This window comes from Syngnathus leptorhynchus, chromosome 14 (genome assembly GCF_054491065.1).
Source record: "Syngnathus leptorhynchus isolate UIUO chromosome 14, UIUO_Slep, whole genome shotgun sequence".
Classification (NCBI taxonomy): domain Eukaryota; kingdom Metazoa; phylum Chordata; class Actinopteri; order Syngnathiformes; family Syngnathidae; genus Syngnathus; species Syngnathus leptorhynchus.
In genome coordinates, this window is record NC_141208.1 from 8,893,612 (window position 1) to 8,912,400 (window position 18,789).

Below are 18,789 nucleotides of genomic sequence, written 5' to 3' on the forward strand. Positions count from 1 at the left end.
TAGAATTAGACATTTGTGGTGCACGTTGCAGTGTTTATTTGGCATTCGTCATACAGCTGTAATTGCAACACTTTTTTTCAACAAGTTTGGAAAACAACAAACATACATAACAAAAGACACACTTGCCATCTCTTTTAATATCCTTGTCATATACATACAACTCAAATATAAGAACTCAGGAACACAAAAACAAGAGAAACCGTTAATTGTACTGTCGAGCTAACCTTCATGAATGACATGGGTGTGTGACTTGACTAAAATAAGCACATCCAGATCACTTTTAGAATCAAAACAAGAAGCCAAAGGATTACGCTCCCTTTGTATTCTTTCTTCTAAAATATTTGATATTCGTTACAACAACAAAGCGTCTCAAAACTACTAGCGTGAGGTAAGTTCTGCTGCTGAATCAGGGGCCTTCTTTAGCCCACCAAGTGGTGGACATGTGACATTTTGGTATTGGAAATCTTGTGCATTTTTTTTTTTTATTTTTTTTTTATTTTAAATCCTCAGTCACCTCACATCATGTACAAAGTACAACAGCACTCAGTCTTTAGTGATAACGTGGATCTTTAGAGAGAGGTATTTATGTAAACACAGAAACACAACGAGGAGCAAACAGAGAAAGCAACACTGATATTTAAAGGAATTACATACACAAAGGATGATACAACTGAGAAGCGCTCCAAAACAGAACATGCAAACGGAAATCAAAGTTGGCTTCCATATATTTACACACACAAAGCTCCAACATGTAAACCCATTGAGCTCTATTTTTCGTAGACTGGTGCCCATGTGCCCGGCGTAAAAACGGGCGCATCTTTATTTTCCTGATGGGACAAGTCTAGTTTTGCGTGCTTTTCAATTTGGTAGACTGCACTATGCCTTCATAGGCATTCTGGCGTATTCTATTGCACGCCCCCGGCACATCTGGCAATTTGGTGACCAAATTTTAGTCTAGCTAAAAGTAGGTCAAAGTTGTGGTGAAGGTGGTCTAATGAAACTTTGGTGGATTTGACTGAGGTGCAGGCAGACGGATTCTGAGCTCAGTGAGCGTTTGTGGTGGATGTCATTGCATTTTATGAATATAACAGCGTGGAACAATCCCTTGAGAAATCAATTAACTGAACAAATTATAAGCTTTCATAAAATAGTTTCTCACCCTTGGTGGGGTCCCATACAGATGCACGACTGGGGGTATAAGGTAGTCTCCAATTGACCACATCACAGACATGGCTGACAAAATCTTTCGTATGGGGAGATCTTTCAGTATATAAATATACTTTCCTCGGGTGCCCTAATCTCATGAACGGACCCTAGTGAGTCAATTTCTGCTTCAGTTATTCTATTGGGAGGCGGCTCGGTGGTGCACTGGGTAGCACGTCCGCCTCACAGTTAGGAGGGTGCGGGTTCGATTCCACCTCCGGCCCTCCCTGTGTGGAGTTTGCATGTTCTCCCCGAGCCCGCGTGGGTTTTCTCCGGGCACTCCGGTTTCCTCCCACATCCCCAAAACATGCTTGGTAGTCCGATTGAAGACTCTAAATTGTCCTTAGGTGCGAGTGCGGATGGTTGTTCGTCTCTGTGTGCCCTGCGATTGGCTGGCAACCGGTTCAGGGTGTCCCCCGCCTACTGCCCGATGACGGCTGGGATAGGCTCCAACACGCCCGCGACCCCCGTGGGGACAAAGCGGTTCAGAAAATGGATGGATGGATGATTCTATTGGTCAAGAGGCTGTGTGCTCTTCCACAACAGCGCAAACGCCCTCTTCTGCCTGTGCGAGTCTAGGACAATCCCAAAACAGTTAAGTCTACGCTTGGCACTAGATGGGCATGAAAATAGGGCTCGTAGTGTTTGTTATGAACTTATTATTGACACGCATTAAGATAATGGTTACAACGATTTCTCTTTCAGACAAAGCTTGTTCCGATGTTGAATATGTGCATTCTGGAAAAGAAGCAACAAAGATGAATGTTTTGGATGCTTGTACGAGTCCTAGACCTAATAACAAAGCGGTTGTCAAAAAAGAAGGCGGTTTCTGGTGTGGAACATTTACAGAGTTGTTGTTTTTTTTTTTTTAAATATCAGATGAAAGCATCCTGATGTCAAATGAGGTATCGGTCTCTTGTCACTGCTGGGAACAAATCATTGACCAGCTAACGTTCAAGCAGACACAAGAGACCATGATAGTGTTCTTCTCTGTTTTTGTGCATTGATCCGAGGATGAACTTTGGTGAATTTTCCTTGGTTTTACTTCATTTTGCTCAGCGTGAACCGTTTCACACCCACCGCCCAAATGACTTCCAAGTCTTCCAACGGCAAGACCCCGCCAGAGAACCGTGTGCTCTGTCCATCAGTACCATCCTTATCGAGGATGCTGCATTGTCAAATTCCCAGCAACGCCAACATAATGGATCACAGTTGGAAAAATAATTCCAATCACAGAGGCACATAGGGCCAGCTGATGGAGCTTCCGGAGAGCTGCATGTCTCGGATGAGCGTCTCAATGGGGGTCTTCCCCACCAGGCGCATGAAAAAGAGTTGGGAGATGAGGCTGGCGGGTACGGCGCGTAGAGCGGGGAGGCGAAGGAGAAGGCGGCCAAAGCGCTGAGGTTGACTCGGGTACTGCATCCTCTCGTACTCTGTCAGAGCTACCTGAGCCTTCTCCTGGAGAGACTCCACGTGGACTGCATCTGTCAGACCGCAGGCATCTAGTGGAAAAAGAGAGGGAGCAGGAAGTTACCAGGCTTGCTATTTGACCTGACTACGATCATCCAGTAGGGGGCAGGTGATTACGTGGCGCTGCAGTTCATTTGGCATGAATGAAAAAGAGCTGTCACCTGGTGAGAACAGCGCGATGGCCTTGAGACAGCTGTACTCTGCGGAGTCCACCTGCAGTCGGGTCAGTTTGTCCACCTGGTCCTGGAACACCCTCACCTGGTCCATGAAGGATACCACGCGCTCCGCCGACATGGGTGACGAGTGGAAGCCCGCCGCAGCCAACAAGGGCGCCATGTGGAGCGGCAAGGCCGACTGGGCCGCATTGAGGATAAACAGCTCGCTCCAGCTCAGCCTTAGCAGGGCCACCTGGAGTCACAAAAGGTTTTACTGTGTGGATTTGTACCATCTGCCATCTAGTAAAAGATCTTGTTATTAATAGACCTCTTACTAACCTGATCAGACACTGGCAGCTCAGGGAAATAAGGAATATTTCTGGCCCATTCTACTGTGCTGAAGAGAAGCCGGGCGGCAAGTTCGCAGATGTTATCAATCCCCATGGAATTATCGGGACCAGCCTGCTGGTTGTACTGGTGCCCGTAGCGGCTGTTGGGGTACGGCTCGGCCCTCAACAGCTGCGAGATGAGCTCGGAAACCGGCTGACCGCCGCTCCCTCCGTTGTTGTTATTGTAGAATTCGTTGCCTCCCAGGCCGCTGGTGCCACCTATAGGTGTGAGGGTCGGGCTGAGACTAGGCTGCGGTGGGATGCGGCCGCGTTGAACTGCTGTAGTTTGGTTGGGGGACCAAGGGGGAAGGGGACATCAGGAGAGGAAGGTTCACGGATAGAAAAATAAGAGTTGGGCAGATAAAGATGAAGAGGATGGGGAGGAGGGTAGATTTGGGAAGGAAAACAGAAAAAAAAAAAAAAGTTAAAACTGGGTTCAACCATCGGTACATGTCAGATTATAGGCAGACCGGATTTAAACGATTAGTCGGCTTTTCTTCAACAGAAAGAGATGCAAATTAAACCTCCTAAATGCGAGTATTCTTCCTTTTACCACTGCTCGATAAGCGTGATCAAGAGAACGATACGATGCTTGCACCGTGACCATGTTACAGCTGTGCACAAAGCAACAAGCTGAATCCCTATCAGCCACAGGAATGCTACTCTCTGGCTGACCCTGAACTCCGACCTCCCGATGGACGCACCCAGGCAAAGATAATTTCTCCACGGGGAGCAATAATGTGTCTCATTAACTTGTTTTATGTTCTTTTTCTGTTCGATGGGAGGTAAACAACACAGACATGTCATATACTAGCCACTCTGACTATGTCCGACTTTGTTGACACTCATTATGTCCTAGGCACGGTAATTTGATTTGAATTAGTCGCAAAACTAACAATAAAAACCACCCCCCAATCCAAACCAAACAATCTATAGTTTTGAAAAATGAATAAAAGTATTGAACGAAACTACATATAAACGGTTTCTAATACAAGCACCTCCAACAGCGTGTTAATTGAGTGTCGCCAATTGGAGTGAATTACCTTATTGGATTGCGCCTAAAGGGTTAGTCCAGCTTCATTTACTGGCTTAAGGCTGAGGATCTTGAGTGTCTTAGCAATGCATTTATCTCTGTCACTGTGACACAAACTAGATTAAGGCTGCTAGTACATGGCATCGACTGAACATGCATATATAGTTAACAGATCTAAAATAGGGTGTCAGAAGCAAAAAAATTCAAACAGGACTGCAGTATCTAACTGGCAATCAAACTTTGAAGTGAAAGAACCCATATGGTGTCATATTAGGAAAAAAGAGTTACCTTCTTTGCGCATGCCCACTCTGAAACATTTCTTGAGACGACAGTATTGGCACTGGTTGCGGTGGTGCTGGTCAATCTGACACTCTCTATTAGACCTGAAAATGAATAGTTGTTGGTGAAGATGGGCCATCAAGTACTTTTGTGAAATCTTCCCCCAGGTATTGAGAAAGTATAAAACTTTTTTTTTTTTTAATTCCCTTCATTGCACTCATTTTTAGATGTATTTTTAAAATTAACTAGTAGTTAAACATTATCACTCCATCAGAAATATTATAAAACATTTAGGAAACAAATTATTGTTCAAATACAGTGTGTGCTCAGGAAATGCAATGCACTGATGCTTAAATTATGTTATTACATTATCACAGTTATATGAACAATTGTTGACCAAACTATTGTTCTTGACTTTTTATTCCAAAACTAGGTATCCATCAATTTGTTGTGTACTGTGTATGTAATAGGAGCTCATTAAACACCCGTAATCTACAGCATGACAACAAATTAACCGACAGAGAAATACACTTTTGCTTACGTGATTTAGCGAGATTTCCAAATGTTTAAAGGAACTACAAAAATGTAGGCTCGTTGCCAGACAGCACACATTTGCCGTCATGCCGCTCTCACCTGCACGTGTAGCTGAGGTTACGTCGTACACTTCTCTTGAAGAAGCTTTTACAGCCTTCACAGGTGAACACGCCGTAATGTTTCCCACTCGACTTGTCACCGCACACCACACAGTCCAAAACGCAAGCCTTGTCGTCCTCCCCGGCCTCCAAGTCGCTGCCACCCGCCTGGGGAGAGCCGTCTTCATCCTCCCGCTTCAGGTAGCCCTTTTCCCCCAGTCCGTTGGTGCCGCCATTGGGATCTCCCCAGCCCCCACTCACCATGGCCATCGCTTGGTTACCGAACCACCGAGGAAGAGCACGCCACAGTCAGGCAGCCAAGAATCGTCAAGGTAACATGAATATCAGCAGACGCTTCTTTGGAAGCTTTATCACAAAAAAACCGAACGAAAAATATCCACAGGTTTTGAAGGGAGATAGTAATGAGAGAGATGGGGGGGGGGGGGTGTTTGGCAGGAAAAAACAAGAGCGGTCTCCTCCCACTGCACTATGACCTGGAAATAGTCCGAGTGGTGTAACTTTTCAATTTTTAGCTTTACTCTAATTGTCTCTTCTTCTAAATGTCAATGTCTTGTCCTCTTGTCTAACCCCGAAGGCTGATTCTGTTGGCGTCTAATCCGGATGAGGGATCCTCTTCACTGTAAACAATGAGTCTACTAGCGACTGTGGAGAGATGGGAAAGCTCTTGTAAATGACATGAGGTGATAAATGAAATGATAAATAATAAATAAATGATAAACACAAACATATACAGAGACACAGATATGGATAGCTCCGTTTTTCTAGGTAATGGCTGAAATGGGGCTTGAGTACAGGACAGGCGTTGAATTCCTTCTTCCCCGTACTGCTGTCCTCCTTATATAAATCATTCACCGCTTACCTCCGATTGAACATGAATATGTCCGTCGCTATAAATCCTCTCCCGTTAGATCGTCCTGTCCTCCATCCAGAGAGCGAGTGCAGCTTTCCTATTCTGCCGTAATCCTCTCAGCGGCACCATCGTGACCCACAAAGTGAAGCTATTCCACGTCATTTGCTCCTATAGCTGCAGGCTTTGCTTCAAGGCTCCATGGGGGGGGAAGAAAAAAAAAACACGTCTGGACTGTCAAGTTGACCTCCAAAATACACACACACACACATACACACGGGGCAATGTGTGCTCAACACAAGGAAGTGCTGTCCTTTCCTTTGCTTCCTCCTTCCCAGAAGCCTTAGCTGTGCTCCAAGCTTCTCGTTTGCAAGCCTTTTGTTGGTGCTTGGCCACCAAGAACTAATGATGTGCGGCCTAGCTGCTGCTTTTCATCTGTGTGTGGATATGTGTGTGTGTGTGTGCGCCTTCCCCTGTGGCAAGAGGTGGGGGAGGCAAGCAAGGGTGCCGCTTACTTTCTCTCTTTCCGGGCATCCGCACATCCAGTTAGTATTCAAGAGAAAATCCAAAGCTACAGACAAGTCGGATCGCTGTCTACGTTTGCATTTTACCCTCCTCCTGTTTTCTAGCCTATTTGTGTGTTTGGCACAAGACCGATAAAGCAAAGCAAGTGAGAGAGAGGCAAAGGGAGGGAAGGAGGGCGCTGGAGTGTGTGCAGAGGGGGAGGGGTGTGTGTGTGTGTGTGTGTGTGTGTGTGTGTGTGTGTGTGTGTGTGTGTGTGTGTGTGTGTGTGTGTGTGTGTGTGTGTGTGTGTGTGTGTGTGTGTGTGTGTGCGCGCGTGTGTGTTCTGAGGGATTTGACACTACTATTCAAGCCCTGTGGTTGCCATGGTGCCGGCTGCCTTATATGGCCATTGGAGTCAAAGAGCAAAAAGAGTGGGCTGTGTGAGGCAACACACACACAGACGAAGAATGTGGAGGATTTCTCTGCTGGGATGCAAAGAGCATGACCCCAAGGCCTCCAAACACACGCACACACACACATCCCACACAATACCAGATTACTCCCTGCAACAAATACAAGCAAGCTGGCCTTTTGTCTGACACAAAGCTTCACTGTCAGCCTAATGGCTAAAATATCAACTTTGTTTCCCTATTTTATGGAAATGCTCAAGCCTTCCAGCCAGCTTCCTAATTCTTGTGTATATGGATGCCTTTTTGTACTGCCGATAAAAGGTTAACATTTTATGGTCGTTGCTCATTTCTCAGGCTCATCGCCGAGCACACAGCGAGAGGTCAAACGGACTTTGGCACCCTGGCTCCGGTCAAAAGCCAGAGGTCACACGCAGATAAAGAGGAGGAGAGCACCCAGAACAAGCCCGGATAAGAGATAAGTAATGAATCTGCTTGTAAATGCACTGATCATGGTCTTTGTTTCTGTATGTGTGTGTGTGTGTGGGGGGGGGGGGGGGCGTCACCTATGAAAGCACTGTGGAAGACAGATGATAATGCAACCTGTTGTCTTATCTTCATATGTGATGAAAGACTTGAAGTCATTCTGCCTCCCTCCCCACAAACACCTTTATGGCATTCCTAAAACAAAACCAAGCTAGCCCCTTGGAGACCACAATGTGTGTGTGTGGGGGTGTCACAGAGAAGCATTGTCCAAGCCCTTTGTGTAGCTAATAGGTCCTCAGAGGGGTAGGGGGAGGAGATATTGTGTGTTAATTTGAATAAAAGTCCCCTTAATTATGCCACTGTTTGCCCCGCGTGTCTCTTCTGTTGTGGGATGTGCTAAACTAAACTTGCCTTCAGGGGGCAGTGTGGTGCTCACATGCAGATAATACAAAGATTTGTTGCAGCGATATAACTTGTTTTTACCAGAATAGGAGAATATACCAGTTTTGTTGTTCTTTCTTAATGTGTTGCTGCACAGTTTGTGTACATATAAAGGTGTATCCTGCAACATCCTTGCTAATTTTGTGCTATTTTCACAATAATGTTAACGTTCAAGGTGAAGTCAAGTGAATGATGTTGTACTGTTATTTCTTTTACTTTTTTGATATAACCCTAATATTTTCCCATGCTTACGCATTAAAAACTGACTTGACAAATGGATAGTATGCCATTAAGTGCAAGTAAATAGATTTGAATGAATGCAGACATCCATCATGTGAGTAAATAAATTAAAGATTTGAAAAAGAAATTAAATTGTACATTACATAGATAAGATTAAATACAGAGTTTTTTTTCCAAAAAAAGACTCTCACCCCCCAAAAAATCCTCACACCTAATAGACAGTGGTATGAGAAAATAGAAACTGTAAGAGCTATAGCAAAAACAACCAACTCAGTTTTAAGAATGACACTTTAAGAAAGGCATAATCTGTTTTTAAATACAAAGCCCTGAACAAATAGTATATATTTTTAACATTTCTGAGCCATCAAATGTGGAGCACTTTTAGTGAGTAAAGTCTCTCGCGTGTCTGTCATTTCCCTTCCAGTGGGGGTGTGATGGATACCGAAGGGGGCAGAAGTGACATGACCTTTGAACCAACCCGCTACTCGTGTTGAGGAAGCAAAATATTTCTGTCGACGTGCATGTTGAGTCAACACGTGCATAGAATGGCACACCGACAGCTGCAGTTTAAACTTTTTAAAGCCGCATACTGCATCGGGTCATTTTTTTGTGATTTTATTTTTCTTATAAACTGTCGAGCACTTTGACTCGTATTATCATGTGTGTTCGTTTATGATTGCCACAACAGTGGTCCCTCAGTAGTATTTTTACATTTCTATCTTTATGCCAATAACAGGACTCCATTCAAGTGTTTCTTATGAGGGTGGGGGGGGGGGGGGGGGGGGGGTGATGTGATAGCTCAGAGCGACAAACTTGTTGGACATTTAACCTCATCATGTGACATTTCGGGGCAGGCCGAGCCCTTCTCAAGTCAGCTATTGATTCACTTAACATTTGCGTTAACCTTTAAGGTCTGTATAGAGGTCCGTCCCCCACACCCACCCACCACATGACTGAATGTTAAGTTAGGCCAGCTCTCTTCCCTTAAGCATCCACTCGTGTAATTCAATCTCAGGGCGTGAGCAGCGTCGCTTTAACCACACCAACATATGGAAAGTAGGTCTTAAGCTAAAGTAATCACCAAGCGTCTGCGCAGTCCATCCCTTCTCATAAGGACGCCGTTCTCATTACGCCCCGATGGCCGTCACTGTTTAGACTTGTCGTGACAGCTTCTCCCTGAGACCAGGGAGACCTGTGACCTTTGCAGAAAGGGTGACCCTGGAAACCAAAACAGAAGCCTTTTGTGCAGGTCAAAGGGAAAACATCTGCTAGCGTTAGAAGCGGGAGACTAACTGTTTAACGTTTTGTCTTTAAAGCCGCTTCTAAAGAACGTTATCAGCTATCAGCGCCAGCCACCTTAATAAACCGAAAACAAGATGTCATACAAGGTAGCAAAATGTCCCCACTCTCTCTGTCGCCACTTTGCCTATTTAGCGCTGTGTTGTTTATTTGTGAGTCAACACAGAGGCAGGAGGAGTATTAACGACTCGTCGTGCACTCTTAGCTCGTGTCCCCATCGTGCAAAGTACAGAGAGCTCTTTCTTCCCGCCAGTCATCTGATTGTAGCATGTGTCTGTGACATGAATAACCAGAGCTCAGAGCAAGTTAAAACATTAGCTAATTCACAGCATACTGACACTTGCCTGTTTGTTGTCATTACAAGTCAAATAAAAGTCAGGCAAAGGATAGAAAGCTGTTATTGCTATTGTCATAATAACAACAAATGTTTTGACCAGATTTTTTTTTACTTACTATTGTTTCATAATAACAAATCAAGATCTTTATTAGGTGTTATATGGCCTAAGCAGATTATTTTGTTCAACTGTAATTGTCGCAGTGCTCCACTGAGTGGCACTGCAATCCGCAATGACTGCTTGCCACTTTTTTTTTTTTTTTGCTTGGCTATTGTTGCCATTTCTGGTGCGCAATTTGGTCTAGACGACTTTGTGGAAAGACAAGCAAATCAATAACATGTAACAAACATGAGCCAATCAGACAGTTCTTGTCTGAGTACGGATATGTTAACAATATTAGAATCATACAGTAATATAATTAATTACACAATACAATTGAGCCAAATATGCCTATACTTTACTGTAGCTGTGAAAGTGAATTCTATTTATCCACAGTCCATAAGATAAGAGTCGTCTGTTATAACCCAAATTTGATTGTAAGCAATTGTGAAGTCATAAGTTTTACTTCTTCCCATTCCTTTTTAAATAGGTAGGCTCTACCTATTTGGTACAGTGGATTGTTTTCTGTTTGTATTTGTTGTTTGTATAGAGTCATAGTTCTAATGACTTTCACCTTGCTTATGCCTTTGGATGTATATGTCTTCATTTGATTGGTTATTTGTGGTTTGCCTGTTTGAAAGGAATACAAAAATTCAAAAAATTCAAATTCATAATAATCACCGTAATCAGTATTTATTAGTATGAAAAACACTGAGTCCATAAATCATTATTTAGTATTTATAATATAATTTAATATATTTATTATTCATTACACAAATATTGTTTGCTATGTATTGTTAGTCTTTGTATGACTTACAAATGTATATACATTCCATTCCACCTCTCCACGTGAAATCTAAAAATGTACTCAATTGGGTTCTTATCAAATTAACTTCTGTTTGACTTGTATTGGTATTGACAAACGACACAATAAATTCACATGTTTATTTTTTTAAATAACATACAGATGGCAAGAACACCTTGTCAGCCAACAATCCATGAAAAGACCACGAATAAACGCTCCACTCCACTCTTCCTGTCTTGATGTTTATACAGTATGAAAGCAAACCTCTTTAAATTCGTATGTCTTGCATTTTCTCTAATATCCTGCGTTTGTTGCCGCCTTTATATCTGCAATCTTGGACATTAGAAACGTTTGGCCATCAACATCTGTATGAATTACGGCTTCCTGTCAAGATGAGGTCTGGAACATCAACAATGCCTGGCAGGAAAAAAAAGTGGTGACTGCTACTGTCAAGCCCTTACTTTACCATTTGGAATGTGTGTGTGTGTGTGTGTGTGTGTGTGTGTGTGTGTGTGTGTGTGTGTGTGTGTGTGTGTGTGTGTGTGTGTGTGTGTGTGTGTGTGTGTGTGTGTGTGTGTGCGCATCCTGTGAGACAGAGGGCAGATTACCAACGTCATCACGTTGGACTTGAGGCACGATGCATCAAAGAGCCTTCCAAAGAGCACATTATGAACCATTGTCCTCCCCGCGGCTGTGCGCCGGAAATTACTGTTCATGATCCCATAAAAAATGTTTTTGGCACATAAATGAGGACATGTTTCACACGGTGAGATGGATGGCTTTATCCACAGATAACAAACTGAAACTGACAGTGTCTTCTGTAAAAATGTTCATACCAGATTGCATGAAAAACAAAAAGTTCAAGATTAGAAGCAAATATGATTCAAGCAAATTAAAAGGCTGACGACATTGCGTTTGTAACATATAATGTTAAAGTCCCAATGATCATCGTCACTCACACATCTGGGTGTGGTGAAATTTGTCCTCTGCATTTAACCCATCCTCATGTGATTTTGATCCATCCCCTGGGGGAGAGGGGAGCAGTGAGCAGCAGCAGTCCCGCGCTCAGGAATCATTTGGTGATCTAACCCTCCAATTCCAACCTTTAATGCTGAGAGCCAAGCAGGGAGGCAATGGGTCCCATTTTTATAGTCTTTGGTATGACCTGGCCGGGGTTAGAACCAATAACTTTCCAGTCTCAGGGCGGACACTCCACTTCTAGGCCACTGAGCTGGTAACCACAAAGCATGTACGCATAGAAAACGTGTGCCATCCCCCAAAAAAGGCGGCCCATCCTGCGTAGTAGGTTGAGAGATGATGGGAGGGGTCTAAAGTCAAACTAACTTCCCATTATGGGAAGTGTGTGGCCAAGCAGTTTATAAATTCCAACCCCGTGTTTACATCTCACCCACAATCTGATCGATTCTCATGTTTTCATCGCCATCCAAAGGAAACGTCTGCTCTCTTTTTGAAGTGTTTTGCGCTCTGTCAGACAAACGGGCACCAGCCCTAAAATACGTGGACAGAGCCTCAGAGCTGCTCTCATATAAATCAGGGTCTTCATAGATCCTGCTTAGGAGGAACTTGTGCTTCTTTCTCTTGGACCTTGTTTGAGCCACCGGCACTCATGTATAGCAGCGGCTACTCTCACGTGTCCAAGACCAGCCCGCAGGCCCAGAAGAAGATGCAGTATAAGTCAAAGGGCAAAAGCTGTGGCTATTATTTGAGAATCATCTTCTTTTTTTCCTCGCTGATTCAATCTCTCATTATAGTCAGCCTGGTTCTCTTCTTGGTCTATGGTAAGACGCAGGACTCCGCTTCAACAACACGCATACAGGACCTGGAGGAGAGCTTCAGTCGGCTCTCCATCGAGAACGTCGCCCTCAGGCAACAGAGGAAGAACCTGACGACATTACTCAATGTCACCGTGACGGAGAAGACCCGCAATGACTGGGACCTACTGAGACTTCGTCGCTTGTCAAACATCTCTGTTATGTTTATTCAAGAGCTGGACAAGAAACAGGTGAGTAACTTTAAGATGTTTTAGCATGAGCAAATTTAATGGTAATAACAAAATGGGACCCAATGTGTAGCCATGTAAGCGTTAAGTTAAAATTTTAATTAATATTTTCAAAAATATATATTTTATCACACATCATATTATTGTATTATATATTATTATGATTTTATTTATTTATTTATTTATTTTATTTTTTTTAATTTGTATTTTATCACACACAATCACAATATGGAAAATGCTTGTTTTGGAAATACGTACCTCTGCTACCTTTTCCAGACAAGTTGTTTATCTTTTAATAAGATCAAATTCTGGTTTCTCAAACAAGGATTTCATGTTGAATCAATGTTGTCTATTGTTTTTGCTGTTTTGCTGATCAGTTTTTTTCTTTGCCATCCAACAAACAGCAACAGATGAATATGGAGCTGATGATGTGCAAGAACCAGGCACGTTTAGCACCCAGTTGCCCACAAACACGTAAGTGCAACGTTTCATCGTGAACAGCCCCAATCATTTAATGAATATATCAAATATATGTTCAAATTCAAGTCAACTTCTGATATACTGTAAAAAATGCTAAAACGTGTCTTCCGCTTTATTTAAAGAATTGCAATCTGCGCCCGCGACTCTAAGTTGTGGGTTGCAGATGGAGCGGCTGAATGCGCAACTTGGACTTGTGGAGTCCAATTTTACACAAACAACACAGAGAATGAAGATGGAAATGGAACAGATTGCCAAAGACAGGGATAATCTTGACCTAGAGGCCATCCATCTAAGGAGGGAAAAGTCAGTTCATCTGAAAGAAATTGAGCTCAACAGACAAAGATGCAAACAAGACTTTGTTCAGTCCTTGAGTGGCGTCTCCAATGTCTCAAGAGCCTTTCTACTGAAGATTGAATCTCTCTTCCCAACTCACATTGCCTTCCAGCTCACCTGTGACAAACAGAGGGAGCATCTGGAGCAGATCCGCAGCAACTGCACCAGTCTGTCTAGAGAGGTGGAGGACAGGTTCCAAAGCTACTTGAATAATGTCGGCAGTCAGGTGTCTGAGATCCAGTCAGAGAACAGCCGCTTGAAGGCTGAGAACATGCGACGCTCTGATGACTACCGCGTGTGCAGTCAAAACCGCACAGGTATGATCCAAGAGCACAAAAAAACCGTAGAGAAGCTTCAGCTCAAATACGACAAGGACTATGAGAGGGTCCTGTTGGAAAAAGGTAGACTGAACGGCGATATTGAAGTCCTTGAAAACAGTGTCATCTACAAAAATAAAGAAGTTGAACTCCTCACAGAGCAACTCAGGAGGCTCAACATGTCCTGCATGGCCAAGGTGAGTTTATATGTGGGTGTGTGACCATGTCATTGATTTTTAATTAAGGTTGATTTTCCCAAGTTGACATATCTTTCATTTGATTTCAGAGTGGATTCGGTGGTTTGCCGGGAGCTGGTGTAGGACAGGTTGGGAGGGGAGGGTCAGATAGTTTTGGTTCAAACAAGTTTGGATCGACTGGGTTGGGCTCCTCAAATCCAAGCCTTGGCTCAACTGGCTCAGGATTAAACCGATTTGGGTCAACTGGTTTGGGCTCCTCCAGTCTCGGTTCAACTGGTTTAGGATTAAACAATAAAGGGTCGACAGGGTTGGGCTCGTCGAGTCTCGGGTCCACTGGGTCAGGATTAAACAAATTTGGATCAACGGGGTTGGGCTCTTCAAATCTGGGTTCATCTGGGACAGGATTAAGCAGACAAGGATCGACGGGGTTAGGCTCATCAAGTCTCGGTTCAACTGGATCCGGATTAAACAAATTGGGATCAACTGGGTTAGGGTCCTCAGGTCTTGGCTCAACTGGGTCAGGAATGAATAAATTAGGTTCATCTGGCTTGGGCTCCTCAAATCCTAGATCAACTGGGACAGGATTAAACAAACAAGGCTCAACTGGGTTAGGTTCCTCTAGTCTTGGTTCAACTGGGTTAGGATTAAACAAATTAGGATCAACAGGGTTAGGATCCTCAAGTCTTGGATCAACTGGGTCAGGATCAAACAAATTAGGATCAACGGGGTTGAGCTCTTCGAGCCTTGGGTCGACTGGGTTAGGATTAAACAAATTGGGATCGTCTGGGACAGGTTCCTCGAGTCTGGGATCAACTGGGTCAGGTTTAAATAAACTTGGATTAAATGGTTTGGGCTCCTCAACCCTTGGCTCAACTGGGTCAGGATTAAATAGATTTGGTTCGACAGCGTTAGATTCCTCTAGTCTTGGCTCTACTGGGTTAGGATTAAACAGGCAAGGATCAACTAGTTTGGGCACTTCTGGTCTTGGCTCAACTGGCTCGATGAATAATAAACCAACTTCGAGTCTAAAAAGCTCCTCTGGCCTCGGGTCAAGTGGGTCATCCAGTTCTGGATTTCCCTTATTTGGATTAGGGTTAGGCAACAGTAACACAGGACAAAGTAAACCGGGAACTGGAATAGGAAGAGGAACATCAAGTGGATCATCACTTGGAACGGGGAGGACTGGTGGTTTGGGAGGTGGATCAGGTAATTAAAAAAAAAATAATGCTGTATTGCTTACAGCGTTGGCAATGAAAATGACGGATGAATGTTTTTTTCTATTCTGCGCATACAGTCAGCGTTGCTCAGCACCTTCAAGAACTGCAACGCATCATCAATCCGTTTTATGGCTATGAGTGAGTATGATCATGGAGTAGAGCTGCAGATAGAAGTTGACAAAAATAATAATCTGCATCCAATATCTGCCTTTTTTCCATTCAGAGAGAGACAAGAGCTTTCCAGAATGATGGGTTAATCCATCATGATGAGGAAAACTGCAAGAGATTTATCAATTCAACACAGGTCGCCAAGTTCACCATGGTATTAATAAATCTGCTTTATGATATACACTGTTGAATACAGAAATAAGCACATTAAAAGGATAGACAAACTTAAGCACTTTTTTTTAATATAGAATGTGAAGTCTATTTTAATCATACTATATATATCTTTAATCTTGTACAACTGTGAGAACAAGTTCATGTAGTATTTTTAAACATGTAAATACAGAAGTCTTTGATCAATTGTGCTCCTCTCTTTTTGATAAACAAATCTACTTGAGATATTACTGCATTCCGACTCGGAAGTAAGTGTTTGTCCCTCTGTGCGTCACCAATTGTGTTGCAATGATCTCCAAACACCTCACTTACGCCCCCTCCGCCCCATCTTGAGTTGAAGAGCAGATTTACTGCCACTGTAATTAATCCATCCACCATGTTTACTTTTACCTGCCAACCATTCAGCAGCCTAGTGGTGGCAGATGGGTGGAACCTCCACAAATGTCCATGAAAACAATGCACTGTACTTGACTGTAAAAAGAACATGGAAAACCACTATATAAACAAAATCCAAATATATTGCAAGTGTTCACAGGGGCAGTTATGTTTGACTCTAATGCGTGTCAAGACCTTTTATTATAAAATATTGTAAAACTAAAAAAAAAAGAATGACTCAGAATGATTTGCATTAAATCTGGTTTCCACAACCACTGAGATAAAAGCTAGCGTACAGTTTAGTAGAGCATGTGTGGTAAACCTTTTTTTTCACCGTGGGCCACATCGTAGTTCGGTTTTTTTCTTCAGGGAGCTGCAATGACACCAACAAAAAGTTTATAAATGTACATATAATGTAAAAATGATATAAACTATCTTATAATGTTGTTTTGTCAGCCTGATAGCATAATTGCCAATTATTTTTTAATTTACTGTCACAATATCACCCAAAAATTTGTAAACTATATTAAACAATATTTCATTAGCTTAATTGCATAATTCAAACTTAAATCATTTTTGAGTTATTGTCACAATATTAATAGAAATAGAAATGCGCTTTGTAGAATTAAATTTTTTTTTGGTCTTATACAAAACTGAACAGCCATCCAAGTCATGGTAATCACAGCGACTGTACTCTAAATTAGAATTTATTGTTTCTTGTTTTCTAAAAACATAAAAAAAAAAAAAAACTTTAATTATGCTGTAGGGTTAACGAATCAAATGAGTCTCATTACCTTTCCTAATAAAGCATTTCATCATTACTGTTACTTGACTGTTATCACTCAAAGCATCACTTTTGCAGCACACAATCTAATCATATTAATGATTTCCATTCTATTTGATTTTTTTCAGCCACAGAGACAAAATGAACCGTACACCCAAGCAAAACATCACTATAGGAACGCACAAACATCCTGTCTGTTTGACTGTGAGAGGATGTCTGGAGCCTACGCTAAATCCCAGTGTGCATTGTCTCATATTGTCGTGCCAATTAATGCTTGAATGCGACTGAATGCTCTTCCAAAGGATTTCCTTTGTATAATATCCAGTTCTTTTCCACATATAGACTCAAGAGCTTACTGCCGGGGTCAAATGTCACAATATTAAAAGTGGGAACTTGCTTTATCTCACTGTCCAAGACATTCTGACTGGAAAGCATGTTTGCACAGTGTGCCAACATGATTCACCGCCATCTCAAAATTTTTTCCTGCATCTCCGTATTCAGTCCTTTTCCGCAATAACACATTTAATAGTGTTCTGGAATTAATTTAACCTCATTCTATCATGATCCCAGGACAGTACATTTTGAAGTAAAACAATTCAATGTCACGAGGTCATCGTTATTTCAGTACACTGGATATACTTTTTGTGGCATTTCACTTTGGCCATGTGCACGTCTAAGGGGCGGAAATGTTTCTAAAATGTTTTCGACTAGTCTCTCGCTGTGCCTACGGGATGTCGCTTCTCAGCAATGACACATGACATGACGAACATTGAGAGGGTCTATTGTGTCACAGCCTGGCCGATCACCTTCCAGGCCCTCCTGGTGCAGGAAAGGGAATGGCTGCTTATGATTACAATGTCCTTCCTCACCTGGGGGTTGGACACATTTGACCTCTTTTGTGTGTGGTTGATAATGTCCTCCTTTGCTGCGACTTCTAATTGCATTTCCTATTTGTTTGCACTGTCTCTCGGGCCCGCCGCTTAGCCTGGTAAAGCCATTGAGTTGGGAGGGGAAATACTGTATATACCCTTAGCTAAGGGCTTCCTCTTCTGTCACACTCAGTGACCTTGACCTTTGACTCTTTCAGCGAAAGAATTATGCTGAGGAAAAGACTGACTTGACTACTGCTTTTACATACTTTACATAATATCCACCAATAGCTTCCTTTTTTTAAGAACAATACCACAGTCTTGGAGTTGGCATGTGACGTTCTCCCCATTACTAGACCCACAAATATTTGGACTCGTTCATTTTTTCCTCTCTAATTTCTACATTTCAAGACTGATTCATACCGTTTCAACGTTAAACTATTTAGCTAATGCCCACTGATCTTCCATAACATTCCATAAGTTTTAATTTAGACAATTAGCCTTCACACGCAATTTATCCAGAAATGAATTATTATTATTATTGACGCATCAGTTTAAATGATCATAGGCATGTGTATGAATAATAATGAGCAATGACAACAGGCCATCCCACCAATAGCAAAAAACATTATGCTTTATGATGTTTGTCAAAATTGCTCGTATAATCCGTAAAAACACTGCCTCGTTTATTTGTGTCACTGATTATCCTTCACTTTCTGGGAAGCTTTCCCCATAGGCACCGATGTGCAGAAGATTAGCGGGCATCTGCATTGTAATGACACGTAATGGAGCTAAAGCCACAGCATGGGATTTAATTTTTGATGCTTCGCCTCAACCCAAGAGACGCACTGGTTACCGCAGAGTCTTTATCATCTTGCGTTTGCTGTCAGCCTCAACAGTAATTAGGCCTTGTAAAATGAGCAACTATATCCACTTCCTATCTATAATAGAGTGGCATCCATTAGGGTGTGAATGTATGTGTGGGGTTTTGTTTTTCCATACATAATTCAGTATACCTTGTGATTGACTGGGTATAACCCGCTTGTCTCTAAAAGTATGCTGGAATAGGCCCCAGTTCACCTGTAAAAACTAAAGACGACTAAGTGTTATAGCGAGAGGATAAATTGAACTACACGACTGAAAATAATTGCAGTTCCTGTCCTCTCTATGTTGGCCTTCAGGTTTATTGTGGGGCGTCCTCTAGTGTCCGTTA

The 18,789-nt window shown here is 42.6% G+C and overlaps 2 protein-coding genes across 7 annotated transcripts; one reads left to right on the forward strand and one right to left on the reverse strand.

The window, feature by feature from the left end:
* Window positions 1-471: 471 nt before the first annotated feature.
* nr2f6a (nuclear receptor subfamily 2, group F, member 6a) lies at window positions 472-6,702 on the reverse strand. Of its 3 annotated transcripts, XM_085929464.1 has the most exons (7): window positions 6,545-6,702; window positions 6,042-6,226; window positions 5,163-5,824; window positions 4,539-4,633; window positions 3,168-3,496; window positions 2,835-3,081; window positions 472-2,705 (listed from the first exon to the last, which is right to left on the reverse strand). In XM_085929464.1, the coding sequence occupies exons 3-7, from the start codon at window positions 5,429-5,431 to the stop codon at window positions 2,434-2,436; spliced, it is 1,212 nt and encodes a 403-aa protein (XP_085785590.1). In that variant the 5' UTR covers window positions 5,432-5,824; window positions 6,042-6,226; window positions 6,545-6,702; the 3' UTR covers window positions 472-2,433. The 3 variants fall into 3 exon arrangements, with proteins under 3 accessions (XP_085785590.1, XP_085785591.1, XP_085785589.1); XM_085929465.1 differs by having other exon boundaries at window positions 3,168-3,493; window positions 6,042-6,697; XM_085929463.1 differs by having other exon boundaries at window positions 6,042-6,697.
* Window positions 6,703-7,406: 704 nt separating this feature from the next.
* Window positions 7,407-15,992, forward strand: plvapa (plasmalemma vesicle associated protein a). Of its 4 annotated transcripts, none has more exons than XM_085929450.1 (7): window positions 7,407-7,422; window positions 11,242-12,668; window positions 13,070-13,139; window positions 13,268-13,992; window positions 14,082-15,198; window positions 15,287-15,347; window positions 15,433-15,992. In XM_085929450.1, the coding sequence occupies exons 2-7, from the start codon at window positions 12,273-12,275 to the stop codon at window positions 15,464-15,466; spliced, it is 2,403 nt and encodes an 800-aa protein (XP_085785576.1). In that variant the 5' UTR covers window positions 7,407-7,422; window positions 11,242-12,272; the 3' UTR covers window positions 15,467-15,992. The 4 variants fall into 4 exon arrangements, with proteins under 4 accessions (XP_085785576.1, XP_085785577.1, XP_085785579.1 ...); XM_085929451.1 differs by lacking the exon at window positions 7,407-7,422 and having other exon boundaries at window positions 8,925-11,411; window positions 12,450-12,668; XM_085929453.1 differs by lacking the exon at window positions 7,407-7,422 and having other exon boundaries at window positions 8,925-11,411; window positions 12,418-12,668; window positions 15,433-15,991.
* The last annotated feature ends 2,797 nt before the right edge of the window (window positions 15,993-18,789 follow it).